The 24,651-nt window shown below is 36.5% G+C and overlaps 1 protein-coding gene across 5 annotated transcripts in view; it reads right to left on the reverse strand.

Annotated features, from left to right (window-relative positions):
• Window positions 1–1,521: 1,521 nt before the first annotated feature.
• RBBP8 (RB binding protein 8, endonuclease) overlaps window positions 1,522–24,651 on the reverse strand; it is a 44,820-nt gene continuing 21,690 nt past the window's right edge. For 2 of the 5 annotated variants that reach the window (XM_075416331.1, XM_075416330.1), the window contains exons 6-19: window positions 23,788–23,863; window positions 20,920–21,089; window positions 19,371–19,472; window positions 18,216–18,313; window positions 17,454–17,581; window positions 15,632–16,502; window positions 15,419–15,545; window positions 14,206–14,306; window positions 13,280–13,394; window positions 12,213–12,380; window positions 11,536–11,605; window positions 10,418–10,514; window positions 4,744–4,885; window positions 1,524–2,155 (exon numbers count right to left, since the gene is read on the reverse strand). In XM_075416331.1, coding sequence (XP_075272446.1) covers window positions 2,058–2,155; window positions 4,744–4,885; window positions 10,418–10,514; window positions 11,536–11,605; window positions 12,213–12,380; window positions 13,280–13,394; window positions 14,206–14,306; window positions 15,419–15,545; window positions 15,632–16,502; window positions 17,454–17,581; window positions 18,216–18,313; window positions 19,371–19,472; window positions 20,920–21,089; window positions 23,788–23,863 — 2,363 coding nt within the window. In that variant the 3' untranslated portion in view covers window positions 1,524–2,057. Of the gene's footprint in view, window positions 2,156–4,743; window positions 4,886–7,694; window positions 7,762–10,417; window positions 10,515–11,535; window positions 11,606–12,212; window positions 12,381–13,279; window positions 13,395–14,205; window positions 14,307–15,418; window positions 15,546–15,631; window positions 16,503–17,453; window positions 17,582–18,215; window positions 18,314–19,370; window positions 19,473–20,919; window positions 21,090–23,787; window positions 23,864–24,651 lie in introns of those variants that run through there. The other 3 variants (XM_075416332.1, XM_075416333.1, XM_075416334.1) reach the window with 3 other exon arrangements.

Genomic DNA, 24,651 nt, shown 5'->3' on the forward strand with positions numbered 1-24,651 from the left:
CCTTCCTGGCCACCTCAGCCTACAACAGCTCTGCCCCCCTGCCTGGCAAAGACAGGTTCTTAGGCACTTCCACAACAAACACAGGTGCAAAAATCCCAACTTTGCTTGTCAGCTTACTTTTAAATGTTCCCACTATTGTCTGATCATTTACCAACTTACTGTGAAGTCTGCTCTTTCTGGTAATTCTTAGAAATAGGGTTTACATAATTCTTTGAGAAACTTTCTCATATAGCCTACTTCATGGCAAATTTCACATTTGATGAGTTACAATGTGCCTCCACTTTTCTTTTTGTGGACATTACTTCTACTTTCTAAAGTCTCCTCCTAGTTAAAAGCAGTCTCGTACCTTACATTCTTTGTCAAAACCTTTTTTTCGAAGGATAAATATCTATTTGGAGCATGTAATAGTTGTCTTTAAACAATTTTCAAAAACCCTACAAGAATTCCACATTTTTGGCAGCACCTGCATTGTCTAGGAAACTAGACTTACCTTGGCATGGATTCTTTGACTGCCTGCTCCAAGAAATGACCTTTTACAGTGTGTAAACATTTATTGTCAGCATGCGTTAGTATATAGGGGAATGACTAAAGGTTTTCATTGTTATTTGGCTTTATGCCTTTGCTATTCCACAGGATGAATCTCTGTGAAAAGCTAAAGCAAATCAATCAATAAGCAGGCAGGATGGGGACAGTGCCTAGTGATACACCTTCTTCTATTTTTTCTGCAAGGCCTGTGATCTCCACCTAAGAGGATTTTGTGTTACTTAGTGTTACAGCTAAATTAACCACATTTTTTCAGTTTTTTTTTTTAGGCGTATGCCATAACCTCTCCACCAGCAGAACCTACCGCCACTCCTCTATAACTTCACCTGGAATTAAACAGTCCTATCCACCAAGTTTTTAAATACATACTTTTTTTATACACACACATCTATAAAATATAAGCATAGGAAGTACAGACACCTTTTTTCTTACATATATATAAAAAAATAAGAGTATCTGTACTTTCTATTCTTTTACTTTGGTTTAATGCATTTAAGTAGTTGCTTGCTTTATGATCTCTTTTTAAAGAGAATTCTCACTGGCTGAACCTAACTCTGACTGTATGCTGACTGGTCATTTTATTCTATTCTAGAATGCTACTTTACTCTTAAGTATGTTATAGTGATCTTTGGCCTGTCTACCTATGTAAAAGCATTACCCTGCCTCTATGATACTGTATGCTTTTACTTTCCAAACGCAAGTATGAAACTATCCCCTGCTACAAAAAATTAATTTCAAATACCTCTGGAGAATCATTGATAACCTAGCGGACAGCAATGGTTATCACCTAGGACAACTCCGTACATGGCTGTCACCCAAATTTAGAAATAATAATGCTTATCTCTATCAATAAATGAGACACGGATATAGAAACACATCCAAATTAAGAAAAAAAAAAGAAAGAAATATTCGATATTCTAGAAAACGTGGTGCTATACATTTAACACCAAAATTTAAGACAGACACTTAGATTACATGGCTTTCATACCTCCAAACTATTAACAATAGATATGTTTTATACTTAGTATAACTTTATTACAAGTAGGTATAACCACTATTGCAAAAAGAGAAAGGCTATATAAAAAAATCCAGTGCAAAATAAAAGCACCTTACAAAATCTGCATTTCTGTTCCCATTGACAGGCATTTAGACGTTGCAAGAACAACCGATTTCAGTGACTCCAAAGTAGTCACTCACCGACACAAAGTTAAGACAGGATTTGCTGGAATTTTAGCTGTTGATTTCCAAGAAAAAAAATGGGAGACTCATTGTCTGACAGGTGCAAAAATTAATACAAAATGTATTAACACAATATGAAACAAACATACATTAAATAGTTTTGTTTCCTGGTACATCAGATTTTCAACTGAATTTTATAAAATTTACATATTTAACGAAATTATTTATCTATCATTGTGGAAAACACAGTTCTTTATTTCAAGTTTATATTAACTATAAATATCTAAGGACAAGAAAGATATTCTTCCAGCTGGCGAGCCTTACTTCCCCATCCTTTATGTCTTCTGCTCTTTGGCTTTTGGAGAAAACATTACGGCATAAGGCTGCCTTCTTTTTGGACGTTGACAGGGACCAAGATCCTCTTTAATATATCCTTAAAAGAATAAGAACAAATCTGAGGTAATAAATACAATATAAATACATGCATAACTTCAGTTTCATTTTTTGTTTACCCTCAAAAAATAACTTGTGAATTTTTCTCCCTGTTGTGGCAACTGGTTCTCACTTGACAAAAAGTTAGAGATCGCAGGCTGCAATATCATTAATGAAAACACTCAGCTGCTTTCTGGTAGATATACTAGAAGAGGAGGATGGAATACTGAAGAGGAGAATGGAAACTACGAACTGTTCATCTATTCAGAACAAAATTGCATTTTTCATTGTCTTTTCTACAGAAGATTTTATGTAAGAGGAACAAAATATGCAAGTACTACAAATTCAGTTGACTAATAAAAATCACTTTTTAAAATGTATTTCCTTGCCATACAGAGGAAACTTCAGGCACATGTGCTTTGTTGGTCTAAAGAGTACACGCCTCTGTTTTGAGGGCATTCTTGATTCTTGTCCATCTGGAAAAAGCCAAACATGAACCTATGGATCAAACACACCTTGAAAGCTCTCTGATAAGAAAAGTGTATAGAAAATTTCCGTAACACCCTCAACTTAGCTAACATTGACATTAAGCAGACATTTTATGCAAATCAGTTACAGCACCTGGCTTTTGTCAAACCCTTACAGTTTATCAGCACTAACATCTGCTGAAGTGAGAGTAGTAGATTCCTACTTCATAGACGGAAAATGCTGTCTGTGCAACTCAGTTACTTAAAAAACAAACACCATAAACCATAATTGGTTAAAGATACCAATAAGAAGTACATCCTTTGTACCCCACTACGGAGCGACAGCTACAATTGCTCATCATGGGAACTCTCTCTGGTGTTTTGGTGTTCTCGCTGCACTCTTGTGTAATATGGCTTTTTACCTATTAGGGGCTGATCTAAAGTCTGCCTCTGATACACTGTTGAAGACCATTAACAACTGAACAGCTCTTACTCTAGCAGAACAAGGAGATAGCCAAGAAGCTAATTTTAACAAGGTTGCAAGCAGACTCCAAATGGGTAGTAAAAGACAATCTCCCTAACAGGATCTCTCAACCACCTGAAGTTATAAATGGACATGCCTACTTTAGACCAGCTTTCTCATCAGCTGGAACAGGTAAGAGGCAACCAGGCTGGAAGAGGAAGGACTATGATTTGTTCATCTTGAAAGACAATGATTGAGAACCAAAGGCAGTTCTAGAGTGGTGAGAACTCTCTTGTTACTTATGGTAAAGGAGGAATGGATTAGCCTGAGCCAAGACCTGTCTATGGATACACAAGAGAGGACAAAGACTACTCACAAAGGAAGCAGCAATTCAGCAGCATTCCTGATGTGCTGGCTAGCTGGACTGAGGGATTCACTTTTCCTTATGTGATACCAGAGACAAATTGATGGGGAAAGAAAAAAAAAAAAAAACCAAAGAACCATTTTCCTGAAGCCTAACCAAGACCAAGGAAGCTGAACAGCCTGCAGATTCTGTGATTAGCTTAACCCTTTGCAGTGGATATTTAAGAAGGGAGAACCTGACTAGGGCTTCAAGACCAAATTTGACATTTGTCCCCCACAATGGCAAGGGGAGAGAGCAGGGAAGGCTTAAAGTTCCAAATACTGTATTTGAAATACACATATTTCTTCAAATACAGCTTCAAATTTAAATGAATTTGACTCAGTTTATGTTGATTAAGGTGTATGATTTGCACTACAGAAGTTACGTTAAGTCCCTAAAAATCAAGGCTCCATGTTCTGAAAGATTAAGGATGATATGGCAACACTATCACACAAGAACACATACACATCTCTGGCTACATTTTCCTATGCCTGACCTGAAACTGTTACAAGAACAGATAAAAATAAGTGATGATTAATGTTTCTCAGTTAGTAACATATGCACAAATAAAGATATAAGTAACTCAAAGAGTTCATACAGGGCTACTTACCTCAGAGTTTCACCACTTCTGAAGAAGTGTACATTTAGTACACTGCAAACTCACCGTGTTTTAACATCATCAGTTAAAACTAATTTTTATACCAAGCTCTAGGATCTAGAAGACTTAGTTAGGAAAGAACAATCTTCTGTGTTAAGAGGAGTTGAAAAAGAAAACCAACCAGCTTTTGAGTGTCACTAACCAGCAGCGTACATGTATTAAAAACTATTTAGTCACACTCTACCTTCAACATTCCCATTATCATGTGGTATTATGGAGCTTAAAGATACAGACAAAGGATGTCAACAGTGCTGCCTGTCTCTCCACAGTAACTACAATCTCTCAGCCTTTGCCTCTGAAAAGGCTGACCCAATTCTTGCCCTGGTTCAAAGACATATAGGGTTTTAATTAAGTTCTATGAAAATCCCAACTATTTCTGTGTTCTCTATCTAGGCTCTAAGAAAGTTTCCTTATACTCCCTTCTTCTTAGTAGTACAGGAGCTGCTAAAAGACAATTTTTACTCAAAATAATGGCTGCTGATAAGTAAACAGACCTCAGCAAGACTCGGTGAGAAAGACTGCTTTATGAACTAGAGACAATTCCAGGGAACCATTTTGGGTGGGGGGGAAAGGCTTTGTAAGCCTTTTTTGCACAAACCTCTTTCCACACAAGTTTGGGTGGAAGGAAATCCAACCTCCCAGAAATTTTCAGGAGTATTTGGAGGAATGTAGCGAAATCTGTGCCTTGAACAGGAAGCTAGTTTCTTTTCTCTCTCTTCCACTGGAATGTCTGCATAATACTGAATTTTAGGGGGGAAAAAAAAAGAAAAAAAATCCAAGTTAACAAATTCATACCTCTAGAGCAACTGCTTTACACAATGACATTGTCAATCACTGTTTCTTAATACAGTTGTCTAAAAATAATAAGGATAGACAAAAGTAGAGATTTGTTATCCAAATGATAAATACCTGGCCATTATCCTAAAAGTTCACTGAATTTACAGATTAAGTATAACCTTACGGTAGCAAATTTGTCAGCTTTGTATCTTTTAACATACCATAGCCATAAGGTTTAGACATGTGTACAATTACTTATGTCAACAGTTTTACTGACTGATTTTACAAAGCTAAGTAGCACAGGTGTTGAAATAGACGGGAATTTTCTAATAAACTAAGTTTCAGATCACATTTACAAATAAAATAGAAAAGTGAAAAAACACACTACAAAACCCATGCTGCACAATTATTTGCAGTGTCTAAATAAATAAAGTAAATAAAGAGCTAGTTTAACTAGTTGACTGACACTGGGACTCCACAAGATATCTACCAGCTAGGCATTCCTTAGAGTATATAGTAAATTGGCTAGCTACAATTTCATCCCTGTCAGCTGTACTAGGGGCTGCAACAAGAAAAGTATATACTCTCTCCAAAGTTTTTTGCTGGGTGTTTCCATGAGCAGCATCACAGAAAGACAATTTTTTTGCATGCAGTTTTCTACTGTTTTAATCTGTGATTCTAGTTAGCATCTCCTAAAAACAGCAATCTGGCATTTAGATATCACAGAGGGTCAAAATATTTTCAAAGCGATTGCACTGTTTGATTCAAGTGGCAAGCCAACAGTCAGAGTCTGGATTGCACAAGAAACCTGACCCTCACAGAAGTGATAAACCAATTCTATTCAAATGATAATGTTACAATTCAAAAAGCAAACTAAAGTTTAAAACCTCATTCAATCAGCCGGAAAGTGATCCTGACTGGGGAAAATCAGGAAAGGAACAGAATACCTCTGTCAATAGAGAGAATTCCTCTCCCCATCTACTGGTAGGGTTTCAGAAAACCTATTTGGAATCAGGAAGAACACTAATAAATTCCTTTTTCTCCCTACCAGATGGCAGACACAGTATAAAATAAAAATCATCCTCCAAAAAATCATGAGATATAAATATTGATGATAGTACAGAAAAGAGTAATCACAGCTCTGAAAACATCAGTGACAAAACTGCATGAACTGGGAAAGGTAGACATTTCATCTTCTGATTCTGTAGTCTGTGGGAACTGCAACTCTGCCTGAAACTGAGGTACACTTTCTTCCTCTCCCCCCACTTCCCACATCAGTTCAGGTTTCTTGCCATTATACAAAGCGTGCCACCAGACCATATTCTACCCTCAAAGCCCTTATTAGTACAGGAATCTGATCTAATAATACATGGCTCTCCTGGTCAAAAACAGAGATTCAGGTTGTTGGCAGGTTGTGCACAAAGCTTCAGATTATTGGTCTGTCTACTACAACGTCCGGCTACACAGGATAGAATAAGCTGCCAGGTCCACAGATAATATTCAGGAATGGTTATGAGCCCCTACCAAAAGGTTCTTCAGAATTTACTGTGTATGAGCCCAGGATACTCCCACACTCTTGACAGCAGAACCCCTTTCAGTCACCAGACTGGGAGAGACTTAGTGTGAAAATGTTTGTTACTATCTTATATGATGTTCCTTTAAACAGGAAAGTTCTGGTCTTGCTATAGGCTTTCAAGTGGATACCAGTAACTTGGGGACTGAGTCAGATAGAGTAGGGTGACTTACACAGCTGGACTTTAGAGCCCCAGCTGGAAAAATGTCTGTCACTCAGTTAAAGATCTAGACACTAATGAAAGAAGAGAAACAGGTAATTATCATCTAGTACACATCAATTTTCACTATTCAAAGTTAAGAAATTACATGGTGTTAAGTCAACAAAATTAATTATAAGAATTCTACAGTAACTGTGTAAAACATAGAATAATAGCTGAGTCTTATTTAGGTATAATTAGCAGTGCACATTATGCATTTCTTTCAACAGCCTGGAATTTTAGAAATTGGCCTACTAAAAGTTTGCGGTGTGATGCATTTTTTTTTGGAATTAGAATGTTTGTGATTGGTGAGGAATATTTATGGATCAAACAGTGAAAAATACAGTACAGTTTTGTAGGAACAGAAAATAAATAGACCAATAAATAATCAAACTAAGTGTTTATTGAAAAGAAATTAGAAAGTAGCTTCCTTTAATTTTGGCTTGTTTAGAAATGTATTACAATATCTACAAAGAACAAGAAAGTTACATACATGTCTGCTAAACAGCAAAAAGAACTCTGTTTTCTTGATTGATCTCACTATCCACAGTATTTTCAACCCACACAAAACATTTCAGCTAGGCTTTTTCATGTGAGAAAAGATTTACAAGATCTCATCCTGCAGTGTCCTCACTGTAAAAGAATTCTTTACAGAACTCAACAATTTGCAGTCTCAAAAAGAGAAAAAACCCTTAAAACGTTCCTCTCATTAGTTTAGCACAAAGTTACTTACAGAGTAATTTCTGTAATCTAAAGGTATATAAAAACACCTGACTGATTCTCTTGCTTATCTAAAGCATAGCTAAACCTTCCCTTGGTCGAGGAGGATTGGGTTAGAGATCATTTAAGCAAACCAGATACCCACAGATCCATGGGCCCTTATGGGATGCACCCACGAGTGCTGAAGGAGCTGGCAGAGGATGGTGAGGTGGATTGAGAAAAGGCTGAATGGCAGAGCTCAGAGGGTTGTCCTCAGCGGCGCTGAGTCTAGTTGGAGGCCTGTAACTAGTGGTGTCCCCCAGGGGTCAGTACTGGGCCCAGTCTTGTTTAACTTCTTCATCAATGACCTGGATGAAGGGATAGAATGTACCCTCAGCAGGTTTGCTGATGACACCAAACTGGGAGGTGTGGTAGATACACCAGAAGGCTGTGCTGCCATTCAGCGTGACCTGGACAGGCTGGAGAGTTGGGCAGAGAGGAACCTGATGAGGTTCAACAAGGGCATGTGCAGGGTCCTGCACCTGGGGAGGAACAACCCCATGCACCAGTATAGGCTTGGGGCGGACCTGCTGGAGAGCAGCTCTGTGGAGAGGGACCTGGGTGTGCTGGTGGATGACAGGTTGACCATGAGCCAGCAGAGTGCCCTGGTTGCCAAGGCGGCCAATGTGATCCTGGGGTGCATTAAGAAGAGTGTGGCCAGCAGGTCAAGGGAGGTTGTTCTTCCCCTCTACACTGCCCTAGTGAGGCCCCATCTGGAGTACTCTGTCCAGTTCTGGGCTCCCCAGTTCAAGAAAGATGAGGAACTACTGGAGAGAGTCCAGCAGAGGGCTACGAGGATGATGAGGGGACTGGAGCATCTGTCCTACAAGGAAAGGCTGAGGGAGCTGGGCTTGTTCAGCCTGAAGAGAAGGCTGAGAGGGGACCTTATAAATGCTCATAAATGTCTTAAGGGTGGGTGTCAGGAGGACGGTGCCAGACTCTTTTCAGTGGTGCCCAGAGACAAGACAAGGAGGGGCAATGGGCACAAACTGAAGCACAGGAAGTTCCGTCTGAACAGGAGGAAGAACTTCTTCCCTCTGAGGGTGACGGAGCCCTGGAACAGGCTGCCCAGGGAGGTTGTGGAGTCTCCTTCTCTGGAGATATCCAAGACCCGCCTGGATGCGGTCCTGTGCAGCCGGCTGTAGGTGACCCTGCTTTGGCAGGGGGGTTGGACTAGATGATCCACAGAGGTCCCTTCCAAGCCCGACCATTCTGTGATTCTATGAAAAGTTACTTTGAGACGCTATCAGTAATTCCTGCATACAATCTTTCTCTGATTGCATCACAAAGCCATAACAAACCAAAACAAGACCTCTTATCAAAGGTTCTACGCTGTAAAGTGAATTAGATACTTCCACAAAGTTTTAAGATAAGGACTTCTATCTGCCACGGCATCTTGCAGAAGTTACATCTCCCACATCTCAGAATGACAGGTAACTCTCCTCGCTCACACTGCTCGCAACACATGGCCAGAAACAATTTGCTGGTTTCTACCCACTCCCTAAATATTTCCTTAGACTTTGCAGGCTTTTCAAGCCCATATGACTTATAAGTAAGTCATGACTTTTTTAAAGTGTCATTTATGCTTTGTCTAATACTCCTTTCTTCCATAAGCATTTAATTCAAAGCTAGTTTTACGATGGTGCAATGACAGAGCTAAGCATTCCACACATTCCAAGACATTCATCTTGAGTGGTGTAGACTAAAAAAATCCAACAACAAAACTAAACTTTTCTGAAGTTTAATGTAGAAACCTAATATTGTAAAACTGGTGCTGTAAGTGTTTCCAGACAGCATAGTTACCACTCTAACTTGCCAGAAAGTAACAAGAAATGGATTTGCTGAGAGGAGATGATCTGTAGCTTACAGAGACAGGAAATTAAACCACTTAACACATTGCTCTTGGGCCAGGAAATAGCCTGCAGGTCTGGGGGTTTTTGGTTTTGTTTCGGTTTCTTTTTCCCAACATCTTGTTTTCTTTCAAGCTCTTTAAATCAAATATATTTTTGAAAATAATATTTATAGTTGAATATAAAACTTAATTATTTGTATTTAATGAGTTTTACCAAAGTTATTTTTCAGGAATGTGTTTTTGTTAAAAATACACTCTAATAAGTTTCTTCAGCTAAGTAAATGTGACTTGACTGTAAAGGGAACAGCACGAGAATCTATCAAAAACGTTGGTTCTATACAGGTGTGCAAATTAAGTGAAGAGATGCCAGAGAATCCATCATTATTTAGTCATTAATCCACACTTCTGGTAAGTCATAATGTGTTAGATCGTCACTTAATTAACTCCATCCTGAAAGTCTCTTAATGACCAAATGAAACAGGTCCTTATTAGACAGGTAATTACTTTAATATTTTATCTCTATACAAAATATCTGAGAGCAGTTTAGTAATTCAAAAGGGAGGAAAAAATGTGAAATGTGAAACCTAAAATTTCATACTTTTTAACCTACTAGTGTAAACATTTTTGCATGCATTTGCACATATATGCACATTGGCACCTATGCTGGTGCAATTATCTGAAAACACAGACATCCTAGAAAACAAGAAAAAAACACCCCAAACAAATCAAAAAAAAATATATATATAGGTATGAAATCACATAAAACTTACTTTTTCCAGTACCTGTAAATTTCAGTAGAGCTGTTGGGCTACAGTTTAGAAACCTGTAATCATTCTTTGACTAGCTAATGTATTTTTTACTATCAAAAATCTTACTGGAACCATGATGTGGGGAGTTTCTATCACACAGATACACACACAAAAAAATCAAGACTTTCTTAGTTATATGTACTTCTTACAGTTAAAATCAATTTTGGTAAATGCGTGCATCTCTGCCAGTGTAGATACTGATGATGATGCAACCAGATTCACAGTTTCAACAGCACTTTAGCACTTAGATATTAGCAGAGTTAGAAGTATGGAAGACTGACCAAATTCTAAAGCACTACTTACTATTTCACATTCCTTACAAGTATGGCCAGGCAATTTTCTTCTTTCTTCTTTTTTTCGAATAACCTCAATATGAGGAAAATCTAACACAGTATTCTTTCTGAAAAAAAAAAAAAAAAAAATGTTTTCACACAATAGTACATTTATTTCTTCTACATGTCTGGAAATATCCAGTTTTTAGAACACAAAGCAGGAGAGTCTCAAGAAAGTAAAAAAATATCAGAAAATGCCTGCAAAACCCAGTCATACTGGATTTCATACCTGAATAAGACTATTTTTGTAACTAAAACAGTTCCGGGATTTTTTAAAACCCAATATGATTTGTTTATATAAACAGAGATATGCACCTCCTTGTTATGGCTTTTCATAGCGTGAAACTAATTACTAGATCGAAATTACTCAAATATAGGTCTTCTGTAGAATATTTTTTTGTCCAGGACACAGTTGTGCTTGCACCAATTTCTACAAGAGGAACTTACGTTGGGGTTCAAGAGCAGAACAGATTATTGTCAACCTATCTGGCTCACAAAACACTAAACAAGTTTTCCTCTACAAAGAAAACATGTGCCAAGGTAAAAAAATACGCTAACAACTATTTAACTGAAGGGCTTGGTATCATTACCAAATGACTATTCAGACTAGCAATGATGATTATACAGAAAGGCAACAGAGGAAGCACTAGGAGGTAGTGTCAAACATTACTCATTTATTGCCTAGAGGAAGGGGCAAAAAAGCCAGAGAAGGAAAGGGTTTTATTTGTACAAGCAATCCGTAGGCTCTTTGCTTATAAACTCATGAATGACCACACACCTGTAAGAAACAACACGGGTTACAAAATACTGCATTCAGTAAGATTGTAAAAAGCAGAAGAGGCAATCCCTTCTCCTCAGCAAATGTGACAGGCAGGCATCTCAATGTGTTTCTTCCCCACCCCCCACCCCCTGCTTTTATCTAATTTAATATCTTTTTTTAATATCTTTTACCTGTGCATCTTCAGCTGCTAGAATGTTAAGCACACTTAACATACACATAATAAAAACGTTTATTTTATGGAAGAACAAGTTCCCTACAGGGAGGATATTAAGAGCCTTAAAAAGCCCATACAGAACAAACTAAATTACCTTTCATCACTTTTGAAGTATGGCTCCACAAAAGCTTTCTGCTTGGCTTTATCTTGTTTATCCTCATGTTCTGTAAATATATATGCAAAACAAAAAATTACATGTCATATAAGGTTAACAGGCTGCCTGGAGAAAAGTCTGTAAAATTATTAGCCAGCTATTAAGAAATACAAAAATGCCGTGTGCATTCAGTCTGAGACAGATTCAAACAGATACTAAAAATAACACAGAATTCATTGAACTAGTGATCACAAAGCATTACTGGAGTAGAAGGAAAATGGCAGCAAGACAAGTAAAAAAGATAAGCAGAACAGCAAAGGAGAGGTTTCTTAAAAATACACAATACTGTGATAGAACCTAGGATAGGGAAAAGAAAGGAAGCAAGTAATCTGCAACCAAAAACTAGTCTTTCCTTCAAGAGTCACTTTGCTGTACAGCTCCTGTGTCAACTTCCATTACACATCCCATATTTCTGTAGTGGCTATATAAACAAACTACCAAAATAATTTCCATATTGTTTATGTTATGTCCTTACAATGAATAAACTTTCCCATGAATTTATGAAAAATGAACTGATGGTTTATTTGGCATATTTGTTCCTAGAGAACAGTGCCTGATTTAAAGTCAATTTTTGTAGTTTAACCAGGCTAACAAAGTCAAAACAAATTATATCACACTCTTTAGATTCTTGCTTGCTGCTGTTATTCCCTTATCTTGCTCTTCATCGTGAAGAGTTTCTTTTTCATCACATGCAGAAAGACTATCTTCTTGTAGGCAGGATTCATATTCTTCATGGGTTGTCCGATCAAACATCTCTGTTAAGGTATCATTATTTTTTTTCTCTCCTATTATAAAAAGCATAATAAACATCCAAATCAGTCTCAACGATTTATGTCCAGAAGCGCATTTTGATTGAAGTGTATTAAAAGTGCTAACATTTACTTCCTGCTCCAGCACCAATTAACTCAACATCAGCTACACTTTTATTCTTTCTGCAACTTCTCTGTCAATCCTTCAAACGTGGCCAATGCTCATTTATTTTTCATAAAGATACCTCGAACCCATTTCTAAAATTTAGTTAATTGCTAAATCACTTTGATGGACCTTTAACCTTAATACTGGATACATGAAATTTTTGTTCTTTTAATTATGGAGTTATCCAAGCAGAAGGAATACTTTCTGTGGGTAGGAGATAAACTATGGAAATGTGATCAAGTTGCAACAGCTTAAAGAAACCAAAACACACCGTTAAGTCACTGCCCTGCAGCCATGATTCACCACATACCATGCATTAAATGACATATGAATACATTTGAATTTGTTTTAAATATACTAGTTCTATTTATACGTGATTAAAAATGAAATTGGTCTTCCCATAGAAAGTCTGATATGATTACATGGCAAACTTTCAAAGCTGCTTGTTTTAAGAGTGCTGTGGGCGAGATCAGAATATGGTTAAGTATTTAACTCTAAGCAATGTAAAAGCATAGCTACTGACTCTTGTCTTAGCAGAAATCCTATAATTTTCTTAATCTAATTTAAAAAAAACTCAACAACAATCACTGATTCTACTAGGAAACAGACTGACCTATTGTAACCTATGAAAATATATCGGTGCTTTTTTTTACTGAATGCTTACTGCATTTTCTACTGTCTATTCCTATAGGGAAGAAAAATGCCCTTTACTCTTTCCTCCTCCTCAAAAAAAAAAAGCAAACCAAAGGAAAAAACATAAAAGTCTTACTTGGACTGCTTTCCTGGTTTTGCTCTTGATTTTTCATTTTTAATAGCACACTTTCACTAACATATGTATAATCCATATCAACAACTTCCCTTTCGATTCGTGACTGAGAACCACCCTAAATAAAAAAAGCAAGCATGACAATTGCACTCAGAAGCAACTGGTGTAGTCAAGTGTCATTGCTGTATACCTGATACACTTTCACAACAGTTACTGGCATTTTTTGGACACTTTCTGTGATATTTTTTCTGCAGTAATGTCTGCATGATAAAGACATAAAATCTAGGTGAGAGAAAAACACGTTTTGAAATTCAAACGTGAAGCATTTATCTGGCAATTACTTGATGGGCAAGGAATGCGCATGTTTTCATGTTAAATTCTACAAATATAAAAAGTAATAATGAAACATATAGAAATTAAAACCAATCAAATTAATCGATTTTAAGATACTCTTTAAGTGAGACAAAATAAATAAGACTTCAGGAAAATTCTCAGAGATCCTAATAATCAACCTGCACCTAACTCAAAGAAAGATAATAGTAATTTTTTGTACACTTTCTAGTACTTAACATAAAGAGATACCACAGTGAACATTTTCACAGGAAAAATTATGAGATTTAGAACTACCTTTTTTTTTTTTGTCTTAAAAGAAAGCCAAAACCACCCCCAAACACATCAGTTTCATACTGAATAGCCACCTGACTAATTTTATCAAATACAACTAGACAGTGGAAATGTTTTAGGATAACTGTAGTGCACTATGCATAAACAAACACTTCAGGAGTGCAAACAAATATCCGATAAGCCAAATTTAGATTTTTGTTAGAAAGTGGTTTTAGTCTGCCCAGAATAAGCTTCATGATACTACTTTTGTAGGGTTTTTTTTTTCTCAATACCATAGAACGTGCAGTTTTGTATAACAAGTTTACCTTTGTATCAATCACAGTAATGTCCATTTTGTACTGTGAAAGGTCAGCTCCTGGATCTATGGTCCACTGCAGGTTTTCTAAAGAAGGTTTCTCTTTCAGGTCTGGATGCAGAGAATATGAGCAAAAAAAACCCAAGACAAATAATCAGAATCATGTTCTGCCAACAGCATCCTATAGTGTGTAAGTTATAAGTCAGCTTTCCTTTTATCAATTCATCTTTGGGTTTAGGGATTGATTTTTCTCAAACATGCTCATTTTATGCAAATCATATTTTATCTCAGGAGTTAGAAATAGATCTTCAAGTTTTTTGTCATATTCAGGGAGCACACGACTCCTTTGTGTTTGTATGAGGTATGTAATACATAAAATACTCTTGCAGGTAAAATCTCTGTACTATGTAAATCAGGTAGTATTAATACCGGATAGCAGACATTAGATCAGTAAGAATACAAAAGTCAGGTCTTAGAATATAAAAGAGTACAAAAGTGTCTGGTCATTGTTCCAGAAATGGCTTTTGATTTATCTGTGAACTAGAGGTTTAGATTCCAGGCTACATGGCCACACCAACTACTAAGAGATTTTTTTTAAATTCATAATTGCAAGTACTTCTAAATAATGTATGCAGTGTAACAGCCTAGCTAAGAAGTACAGAAGCAGTGATTCTTCAATCTCAGTTCGAAAAATAAGTTTTCAGACTGGGACCATCACTTAATAGGAAAGAAAATACAACTTCTAGGGAGAGTATTTGACAGCATCTGTTCATTATCATTAAACGTAAAAATTTCTTTTACAGATTATCAGGAATAATGAAAAATATTAACAAAATGGCTTATCCTTACACATCAGTACAGTTTTCAAGCATCTGATATAGTCTAAACTCAAGCTTCCTGAGACTTTATTTCAGTATCTGTTATTCACACACTGCAGGAAACAACAATGCTAAATAGATGAGAAAGAACAAAATTCCTAGCCTGTTGGTTTTGCTGGTGAATGCCAATGATATATTTATCATATAATAGCAAAAGAATGCCAGGAAGATACAGATTGAAAAAGTAGGGGGTGATCCTGAGAAGTTCTGAACAGAATGAGACTGAGTTAGAAGAAGAACAGAGAAAGTGATTAAAGTGAGAGAAAAGATACGAAAAATTCTATTCAACCATAGTACTGGCTGGGGTGGTAGGGGACAATAAAAGGAACATTTTCATCAAGTTACCTTGCTCATGTTGCAGTACTTTATTTTTTGATAGCCTGCAAGGGTTTGGTTGAAGTACAGATGCTGGTTCAGACTCTCCATGTCCTGTCCTTGTTTTCTTTCTATTTGGTACATGGCCACTGGCAACCTAACAACATATTGCAAATTTACTATTTCCCAAAACTTAAATACAATATTTCAAAGGAGAAGAAAAAAAAAGTCAGAAAAGCATACCTTTACATCATCAAAAAGTTGCTCTGTCTCTGCTGAACTTGGCAGTGATGCAATTTGGAATGGAGGAACTTCTTCTTTCATTTGGATCTGTTTTTTCTTATCTGGGAATGTTTTTCCCAGCATTGGCTCTTGTACATAGGATTCCTCTTGTAAATCTCCGCCAAACAAGCAGCTCCCATTGTTGGCACTTGGAATGGATGATGAACCTTCAGGAATGGGCTTCCCTAGCTGTGAAAAAATGTCATGCAGAGTCACCTGTTTCAGTCTATTTTTACAGGTCTCCTCACTTCCTTGTTTTTTCTCTTGGCAACGAACTCCAGAGAAGCGATCAGACAGATCCAAGGGCTTATCAGCTGTATGCTCCCCATGCTGAGCATCTGATCGAAAGGGCAGAGAGTTCTCTTTGTTGAAGGACATTTTTTCACAGCTAATTGCATCCTCATCTTCAGCTTTCTTTCTCTTAGCACATCTGCCTTCTTGCTTCTGGAGAAGGAAATCGCTCTTGATCACCTCATTTTTAGCTGTGCAAGTGTTTCCAATACAGGTTACAGCCTCATTAGTATTCTTTTTCACAACCATTTGCCTATTGATGCAGGTCTGGCTGATAACTGAGTTGATCTCCATTCCAAGATTCAGTGGTGCAACAAAAGCAACATCTTCAGATTTTGATCTACTTTTATGAGATCTGGAACTGGAAAGATTGTTGAAGAGGTTGGTTTTGAGATTAGGTTTCAATCCTGAATCTAAAATACAAGGGGCGTGACTTGTACTTGAGTTGTTCTTCACACTGCTAGAAGCTCCAAAAACCGGAGAAGCTACCCGAGAATCCCAGTCAGCATGTAATGGAGTGTTCTGAGATGGATCTGAAAAACTGAATACCACAAGAGATGAGATATTTTTCTGGTGTACAAAGGGGGCTTGGAGGAGAGAAAGGTATACACAGAATTTGTAAGTTTCCCATCAATGATATGCTTTAACACTGTCAGAATTCCTAGTATTAACTGCAAACAGAAAGAAAAAGGGAAATTTTTGGTCTAGGAGTAAGTACTGTTACACTTGGAGCTGTAAAGGCAAACAAAACACAGGCCTCGGTCCTTTGTTTTAGTATGGCATAAAATTCTGTTCCACATTCAACTGAGAACCAAGGACAGAGTTAAGTCTACTCAGCAATCTCTTCTACCAGAGGACTCCCTACCTTTCAATGCAGTGAAATGGAAGAAAGAATGACTGCGATAGCAATCTATCTAGGTTCTTGTATAGATCTTATAACCACAATACCAGATTCTCAAAGCTTCTGCAAGTGAAGGAAAAATGTGCAAGCTTCTTTCAGGCACTCTGTTTCTCACTTGTTATCAATTAAACACAAATTTAAGATGATAAATAGGGGCTAAAAAAAAAAAAATCATTTTAGACCACAACATCCTGAGAAGAGTGGGAAGGGCAACAGTCAACTGGTATGACACCCAGTCAGCAGAAAAGTTTTGTGATCATTTTCCTGCCCCAGCTGCAGGCCCCTTACTCCCAGGTTTACAGGCCTCAGAAGATAGCTTGCAATAACAAGAAGTCAGTGAGGGAGGGACTGCGTACATAGAAAGCCCAAATCAGAAGTTTGAGAATGAAGTAAAAGTCTACAGCTTTGCATTCGATTACTTCCTTTCCTTCTAATGTTATTTACTTGAAGGAAGCCCGTATAATATGAAAAGATTTATTTCTGTGTCTGTACCTTTAAAGCAAACTGCTGTAAGGTTTTAAATTCTGCTAAAACCAGAACTTCATATAAGCCTGCTTAACACAATATTATTATAACCAAGTGGAAACACACCCTAAATTGTTGTCATCATTTCTTGATTCAGAAGCTGGATGTTTTCTTGAGTCTTCAGACTGCACGCTCTCTGGGGCATGGCTCATAACAGTATTAGGGCGGGGAGGACTCAGTACACTCTGGGACTCCTTGCAAGTGGTGAAGGAAAACAAAGAAAGGAAGTGTGAGAAGCTATTAGAATTAAAAATTAGAAATATGCCAGGTTTGCACATATATACCCTGAAGACCCATTAAAATCGCTGAAAAATGATAAGAGTTAAAAGAGAGAGATAAAATTTTGACCAGCAACTTTACAGAAATCTTAAGGAAACTAAAAAATTTCACCATTCAAATGCACACACACAAATATTTTGCATACTATCACTGTCACTGTAGTTACCAAGCAATAACATCAAATAATCTCACTTGAGTCACCAAACAGTCTCCATCGTATAATCTTTTTTAGATCTTGACTTGATTACTGCACAAAGGGAACTTGGCAGAACCAAGGATTTAGTCCACTGTCTTAGTCAAACTTGGGAGTTGTACACACAGCAGGAACCAGACCCCTACCCTCCTCCCCAGGCCTCAGACAGGTCAGCACACTTGTTATCTCTTCTTGCTAGAGTAATTCTGTAATCAGTAAGCAAAAGCAAATCAACGTGAGTTTACTGGGACTTGGAATACTTTTGCAGAATTTTAATGCAAAAGACAAAAATACCATTTTTGAAAACAAATGGCACAAGAAGCTGATTATGTAAGAAATCTGTGTATATTACTTACATGTTCCTCTTGAACAGCAAGTCCAATTGTTTCTGCCACGACTGCAGCCAAGTTAAAAGATGGCTTTGGAACAGGATACCCTCCCATCCTTGGTTTATCTTTATGAGTAGAAAGAAGCTCACAGTAAGTGACATGTACATTATAATATCTTACTGCACCCATACAGATGGTACAAAGTCAGAACTAAGAAGATCACAAGTTAAAAATCAGTAATTATGGAAATAGTTTGACTTGTGTCAGATAAAAATCATATCTGGAAGTAGTAAATGAAGAAGAGGGGCAAAAGAAAAATTTCTGACGTGAGCAAACTGCTGTATCATCACAGAGAAATATGCTTCCAATTTGAATACAGCTCCTCAAAATGAAAACACAAAAACAAGACAATGTAAAAGTTGCTTTTCAGACTCCCAGTCCACCATATGAATAGTCTGAGAACAGCATGTAGAACAGTGATAACATATTTATAGTAAAATGCTGTGTTGCATATTTCCTAGGTGATACTTATGATTATTCTTCCTATGTTTTTACTACAAAAACAACCAGATAAGTTTCCCTGCTTTCCTGGGTTTAACATTACTCAGTTTAGTAAACTACAACCACCACAACCCTGACCTGCATAAATAATTCCAAAACGCTGATTCTCACAGTCATTTATAATTAAGTACTTCACAGAAAAAAAATGAGGGACACAGAAAGTTCTTGTCAAAGAACTGTTTATGGAGAAGGACTTAAAAGACTTGTATCAATTCACAGTTGCAAAAAAGGGAGTAATTAACACAAGCACTTCTAAACATAACATATTCCTGTCGGACAGTAGATGCAATTCCCAGAATATTTTATCTCCTGTACAGCTGGAAAATCAGATGTAAGACAATTGGATAAGTTGTCTAAAATACATCTGCAGTAAGAGCTGCACTGAGCTTCTTTTTATTTCTTGACTCTAAGCCCTGATGCTATGCCACTAGATCCTAGTGGCGTACAGGCAGGCATGCAAGGTAAGCATTTCAGCAGCAATTCTGTGATTAAACATAACTTCGTTTTCTGGCTTCTTTGTTTAAAAAGAGATGAACGCTCAGATGTTGATGAGCCCTCAGTCTTACAATATTTTTGCCTTATTTTGAATGGAATTAGAACTAAGTCTATCAATACACTTACTTGGTACAGGGGACAGTTGTGGATCACAGGTGTCTGCCACTAGTATCTCTTCTCCATGATGACTGTTCACTTGAGTAGAATACAGCGGAATTTTTCCAAACTCTAGGACATGATATAGAAATGTTTTCACACGGTGAAATTAGGTATCCAGTTGTCATAATTTTGTGTAGATACAGACTATGATCCTGATCTTAAAAGCAGTTCAACGTGAATTTTGGTATGTCAGGAGCTCCAGTAATCTAGACGTATCTGATTGTTTCTATTCTGAGGTATCACTATGACAAATCAGTTACAAATATTTCATACTAATCCTTTCTCTCACAAATATGAGCCCAACCAGTCAGGCATAAAACAATACGGACACATAATTATATCACTTTCTATACTGACCACATATAAAATACGTATTCAATCATATTTAACCTGTTAATATGGCACAAAACTATTAAAGAGTAAACCATGCAAGGGAATAATTTTCTGGATCAGCTAAGGTAATGAAAAGGTGAAAAACCTGAGATCTGAATCACAACCAACTTTGTGCTATGTAGTCCTTTCTATCTGGATATCAACAGCTTTTCATAGCCATTAATTGTGTAGGTGTTCACACTATTTCTTACGTACTTAACTTTGGTTTAATTTAGTAGCTCAATTTTTTATTCAGAAAAGGGAACAAAGTAGGTATGTTTAGAAAAGCGAAACTATTCACAGCACTAAAATTACATATCCAAAATAGAGGGCGCGAATAACCAGCCCACCGTCTTCACCCCACAGTTGTCCTATTTTTATTCTTGGAAAGAAGCTTTTAGTCAAGACTTATATTTAGATGTAATAATATATTAAAATACTTTTAATTCCACAGGATAAATTAACACATTAAGAGCACCTGGATTGTTTATCATATTTCCTGTGTATCATTAATATACAAGCCCAAAGTCCCTTATTTCTTATATTTAAATAAGTATTTCTTATAGTTAAAACACATTAGAGCCATTTCTATGACATTACAGAATGAAGTCTGGAAATTAAATGTGCACAATACTTCTGGACTTAGACACAAACCAAATGCACACAGTGTATCAGTACTAAAAAAAGTAAGATCATGGAGCTCCTAGAATTAGTTATCTATCAGTTTCAGTAGTTTTACTTTAACAGCAGAATAATTGCCGAAGGTGGCAAAACATTTATTTGACTCTCCACCAGGTGGTGACATAGCTGTACGCACAGGTCCACGCCTAGCAGATTTTTTAGCTCAGTCTGGAGTTACAGAAGAGATAAGGGTTGGAAAACTGTAGTATTTGCATGTGTATGAAGAAAAATAGGAAGTTGAGATAAGCTTTCAGCATATTGCCAATACAACAGTTACTGCTAAAGTAAATTTTCCCCTGACTCATGTATTATAGCATAAATGGAAAAAATCCAAACCAAAAAAACCACAAGACTCCTTTTATTTTTTAGTTTTCACCCTTCGCAATCAAATTTATACATCATCTTTTTATTTAGCCCTTAAAATATATTTTTAAATTGATTTTAAAGAATACAGTACTCTTACCACTGTTGCTTTCTGCAAGTTCCAAATCCGGGTGCGTATGTTCTGTGTATCGGATGTGCCTATTCTCTTTTTTTCTTCTCATACGATTAACCACAGAAAATGAAGAAGTCGCAACTGGAGAGCCTGGAATGACTCCTTCTTCTAATTCTACTGCATGTTGCCTTCGCTCCCTGAAGACCATATTAGGTAGTTGAATAAAACCCCAAGTCAGCAAGGTGAAGAGCTTTCATTTCAGCAAGCAGGACAATAATACAGTTCAAGCAAGCAACAATTTAGAAAATACAGCCTTCTCAATAACATCACAGTATAAAAAAGTAATACTAGAACCCAGTTTTTAGACACATCTAACAACAAATTCACAATTTGCAATGTAAACCATGTAAAATATGTAAAACACAACGTGAGCTATGAAATTTATTCTCTCTCACACTCTTAGCTCTAACAGCATGTTGCAGTCAGTATACAAAAACAGTGTAATAAATAGGAATGTCTTTTCTCTCCAAAAACTATATCTAGACATAGCAAGCAAATAGCAACAAAAGAGTGTTAATTTCAGTTCTTTTAACTCAAGTACAGTTTGCTTAGTACTTAATAAGGGCATTGCTACCTGTTGTACGGTGGTGGTAGTGAGAAATGGAAGAAGCAGTAAAAGAAAAACACAAGGATATCTAATTCTGCATGCTTGGTCATCTTTCTGCAGCAGCACTTTTCCTTATGACTCTCAAGGGAAAACATGGGCCAAAAGATCATTTCCTAACTATAAAGAGAAGGATGTAAGGTTTTCATCTAAGGGAAGAGCAGGAAATAGGGATATATTTCTGCTTGCATTGAAATGCACCACAAGCTCTTATATAAACTAAGTTAATAACATGATGGAAAACTGCAGAAAGCTGCCTGGCTTCAGACAACAAGCGTTTTTGCAGTTGGGCTTTTTACCGTGACTGACTTTGAACACAATGTCAAACATTGATGCTCTGAAGTCTTGATGAATCCTATTGTGTGATTCTGTAATTTCTCTTTTCAAGCATATTTACAAAGAAAGAACCACAACTGGAAAGCTATATCGTCTACTAACAATATCTTAAGAAACAAATCAAAACAAACAGTAAAAAAAAAAAAATTCATCCAGTTACTTTTCAAATTCAAGTTAGCTGTTAGAGTTGTCTTTAAATTTACTGCCATATGTGGCCTTGTATGACAAATTAGCCTGCTATAAATATATTCTTCTGTACTTTACTCCTGTGCAAACTAAGAGGTAGTTTCTACGTACTACCACAAAAAAAAAAGAAAAAAAAAAATCAAATTAAGCAGCTGCCATACATACTATACATCATAGACATGCAATAAATAATTCCTGAATCATGGAAACATTTATCTGAGACATTAGAAAAGATTTTTGGAGAAATTCCCTTGCTGTTTCCATCCATGGATAATGAAATTCTAATCTGATAAAAGATCAGAAAATACAATTCTTCCAAAATGTCATTGATTTCACTTTTATAAAAGATTCTTAGATTTTTCCTAAAATATTAAACCTTGGTAACAAAATACAGAAGACTGCAAAAATCTAATTTCATGTCAGGCACCAGAAACAGTTTGTTACCTTGCACCTACGTGATGATGTTATACTGACCTAAGTTATTCATTCTAAATAAAAGTAACACGACTACAGTTCAACCGAAACAACTAAATGCAGTGGTTGTATTACAAACAGCAGGACCATCCTTGTTAATTAGTGCTTATCCACTCAACTCCGCACTCATTTAAATGACCTCCTAACATGCAGAGTAAATAACTTAGCGCTACATTGTTTGCTCTCAACTTCCCTACAGTGGCTGGGGATTTTTACTGGAAGCGCAATTGCAAGACTGAGGATCAAACTAATAAATTTGTATGGATCAATCTGGTGTCAATTTTTTTAATGTCATATCCTAACTGCTGTCACACTGCATAGGAGAACCATTATTGAGAAGCGTATAGAAATTTGTTACTACTTGGTCTTAAAAAGAAGTACTCCTAGGGTCATGAAATATATTACTCTGAGAAGATAAAATGCACGTAGAATAAGAAAGGATTATTACGGTGCAAACAACGTGGGACAAACCAAGAAATACAAAAGAATAGGACCACAGTCATTTTGAACTGAACTCTAAGTTGGTTTACTCCTTTACCAAAGTTACTTTCTGACAAAGACAATAAAAAGTTACGTGCTGAAAAAGCCTTACATACCAAATCCACACATTCCGTCCCATTCCCCCCATGCACACAAGCAAAACTGAAGTATCTTTCAGATGATGTCAGACCACAGCTATACAAGACAGAAACACTACCTTTGCCTTGCACAGTGCAACATATTTGCATATTAACCACAACATTATATGGCACATTCTTGCTACCACATCAGATTAGAATTTGACAGTCAATTTGTAGATCATTATTTCTATGATTTTCTTTTGAAATTTATTATGGTTTTTTTCTTTTTAAAATTGTAAAATATCATAAGTTTATTTTAAAAAAATATTGCATGATTCTGGGACTTTCTGACTAGCTGAGCAACTACTTTTTTAAAGTCTTAACCTAGGAGGAAAGAATTGGTAGAGTCAACACAGAAATAATGGAATGAGACGTAAGGCTTTGCTAGGTATTGTGACCTAAATAATCTTGAACAATCATGAAGTCAAACAGAATTTCTGAGAAACTTATCTCTCTTCCAGTTTAAGTACCAGAAAGATGCACACAGTTAAAAAAAACAGCAAAAATTCTGCACAGGACAAAGATGTTAGTTTTAGGTTGTTATTTTATATTCCTAGACATTACTACTGAGGAATGGGGGCAAGGTGGGAATATCCAAAAAGCCTCAAAACTTACTCAAACTCCTTCTGCAATTGCTGGAACTGTTCAGTTATCTTTTTATTTTCATCCTGTAAGTTGTTTTTTTCATTCACTGTAATTTATAGTAGGGAAAAAAAATTTTTTTAAAAATTAAAAAAATCAATGCACACACGTAACACCGTATCATCTCTAATTTTGTCAGGTCTTCTAAGGAAACAGAACTAATTCTAAAAATGTAATACCATATACCCTCTATAGCTTACCAAAATGAATTTTCAAGCTACTCATAAAAAAATGTTGTAAAATGATGTGTTAGAAGATGCAGAGGTGGCACAATTACAGGATCATAATATTACTTCCACACAATCATTAGCTACTTTTGTCCATGTACATACAACTGAGACTGTGTTGTAAAGAAGAATGAATTGCTTACTCCATGGACAAAATTTCTTCCTTAGGTTTAAGACAGCCTATTAAGTATAAAGTAATTGGAATCTGGTTTTAGCCAACGTGACCAGCTAACTGAAGAGAACAGAAAAAACCCTCAATTTCTTAAAAATCCGTTAACTATTTCAGAATATAAGAGAGACTGGGCAGAAATTTTTGATTTACTTTTCTTGAATGAATTCCAGTTTATTTTGCCCATACTTCACACAAGCTTATTGCATCACCTTCAGCCTTTTTTCCATGCTGTCTCAAAGTAATGTAGTGATAGGTCCCAACTGTTCCGTTCACTTTGATTTTTATTTTCTTGCTCTTATTTTTTTGTTGTATATTTTACCTCTGGATTATTCTTGACTGACCTTTTTTTCTGGTTGCAGGAAACACATAAATTGTCCTATAGAACTCAACCCACACACATGGAAGACTACCATTCTGTCAGATGGTATTCAAGAAGAT

Source organism: Opisthocomus hoazin, chromosome 3, assembly GCF_030867145.1.
Source record: "Opisthocomus hoazin isolate bOpiHoa1 chromosome 3, bOpiHoa1.hap1, whole genome shotgun sequence".
NCBI classification, from domain to species: domain Eukaryota; kingdom Metazoa; phylum Chordata; class Aves; order Opisthocomiformes; family Opisthocomidae; genus Opisthocomus; species Opisthocomus hoazin.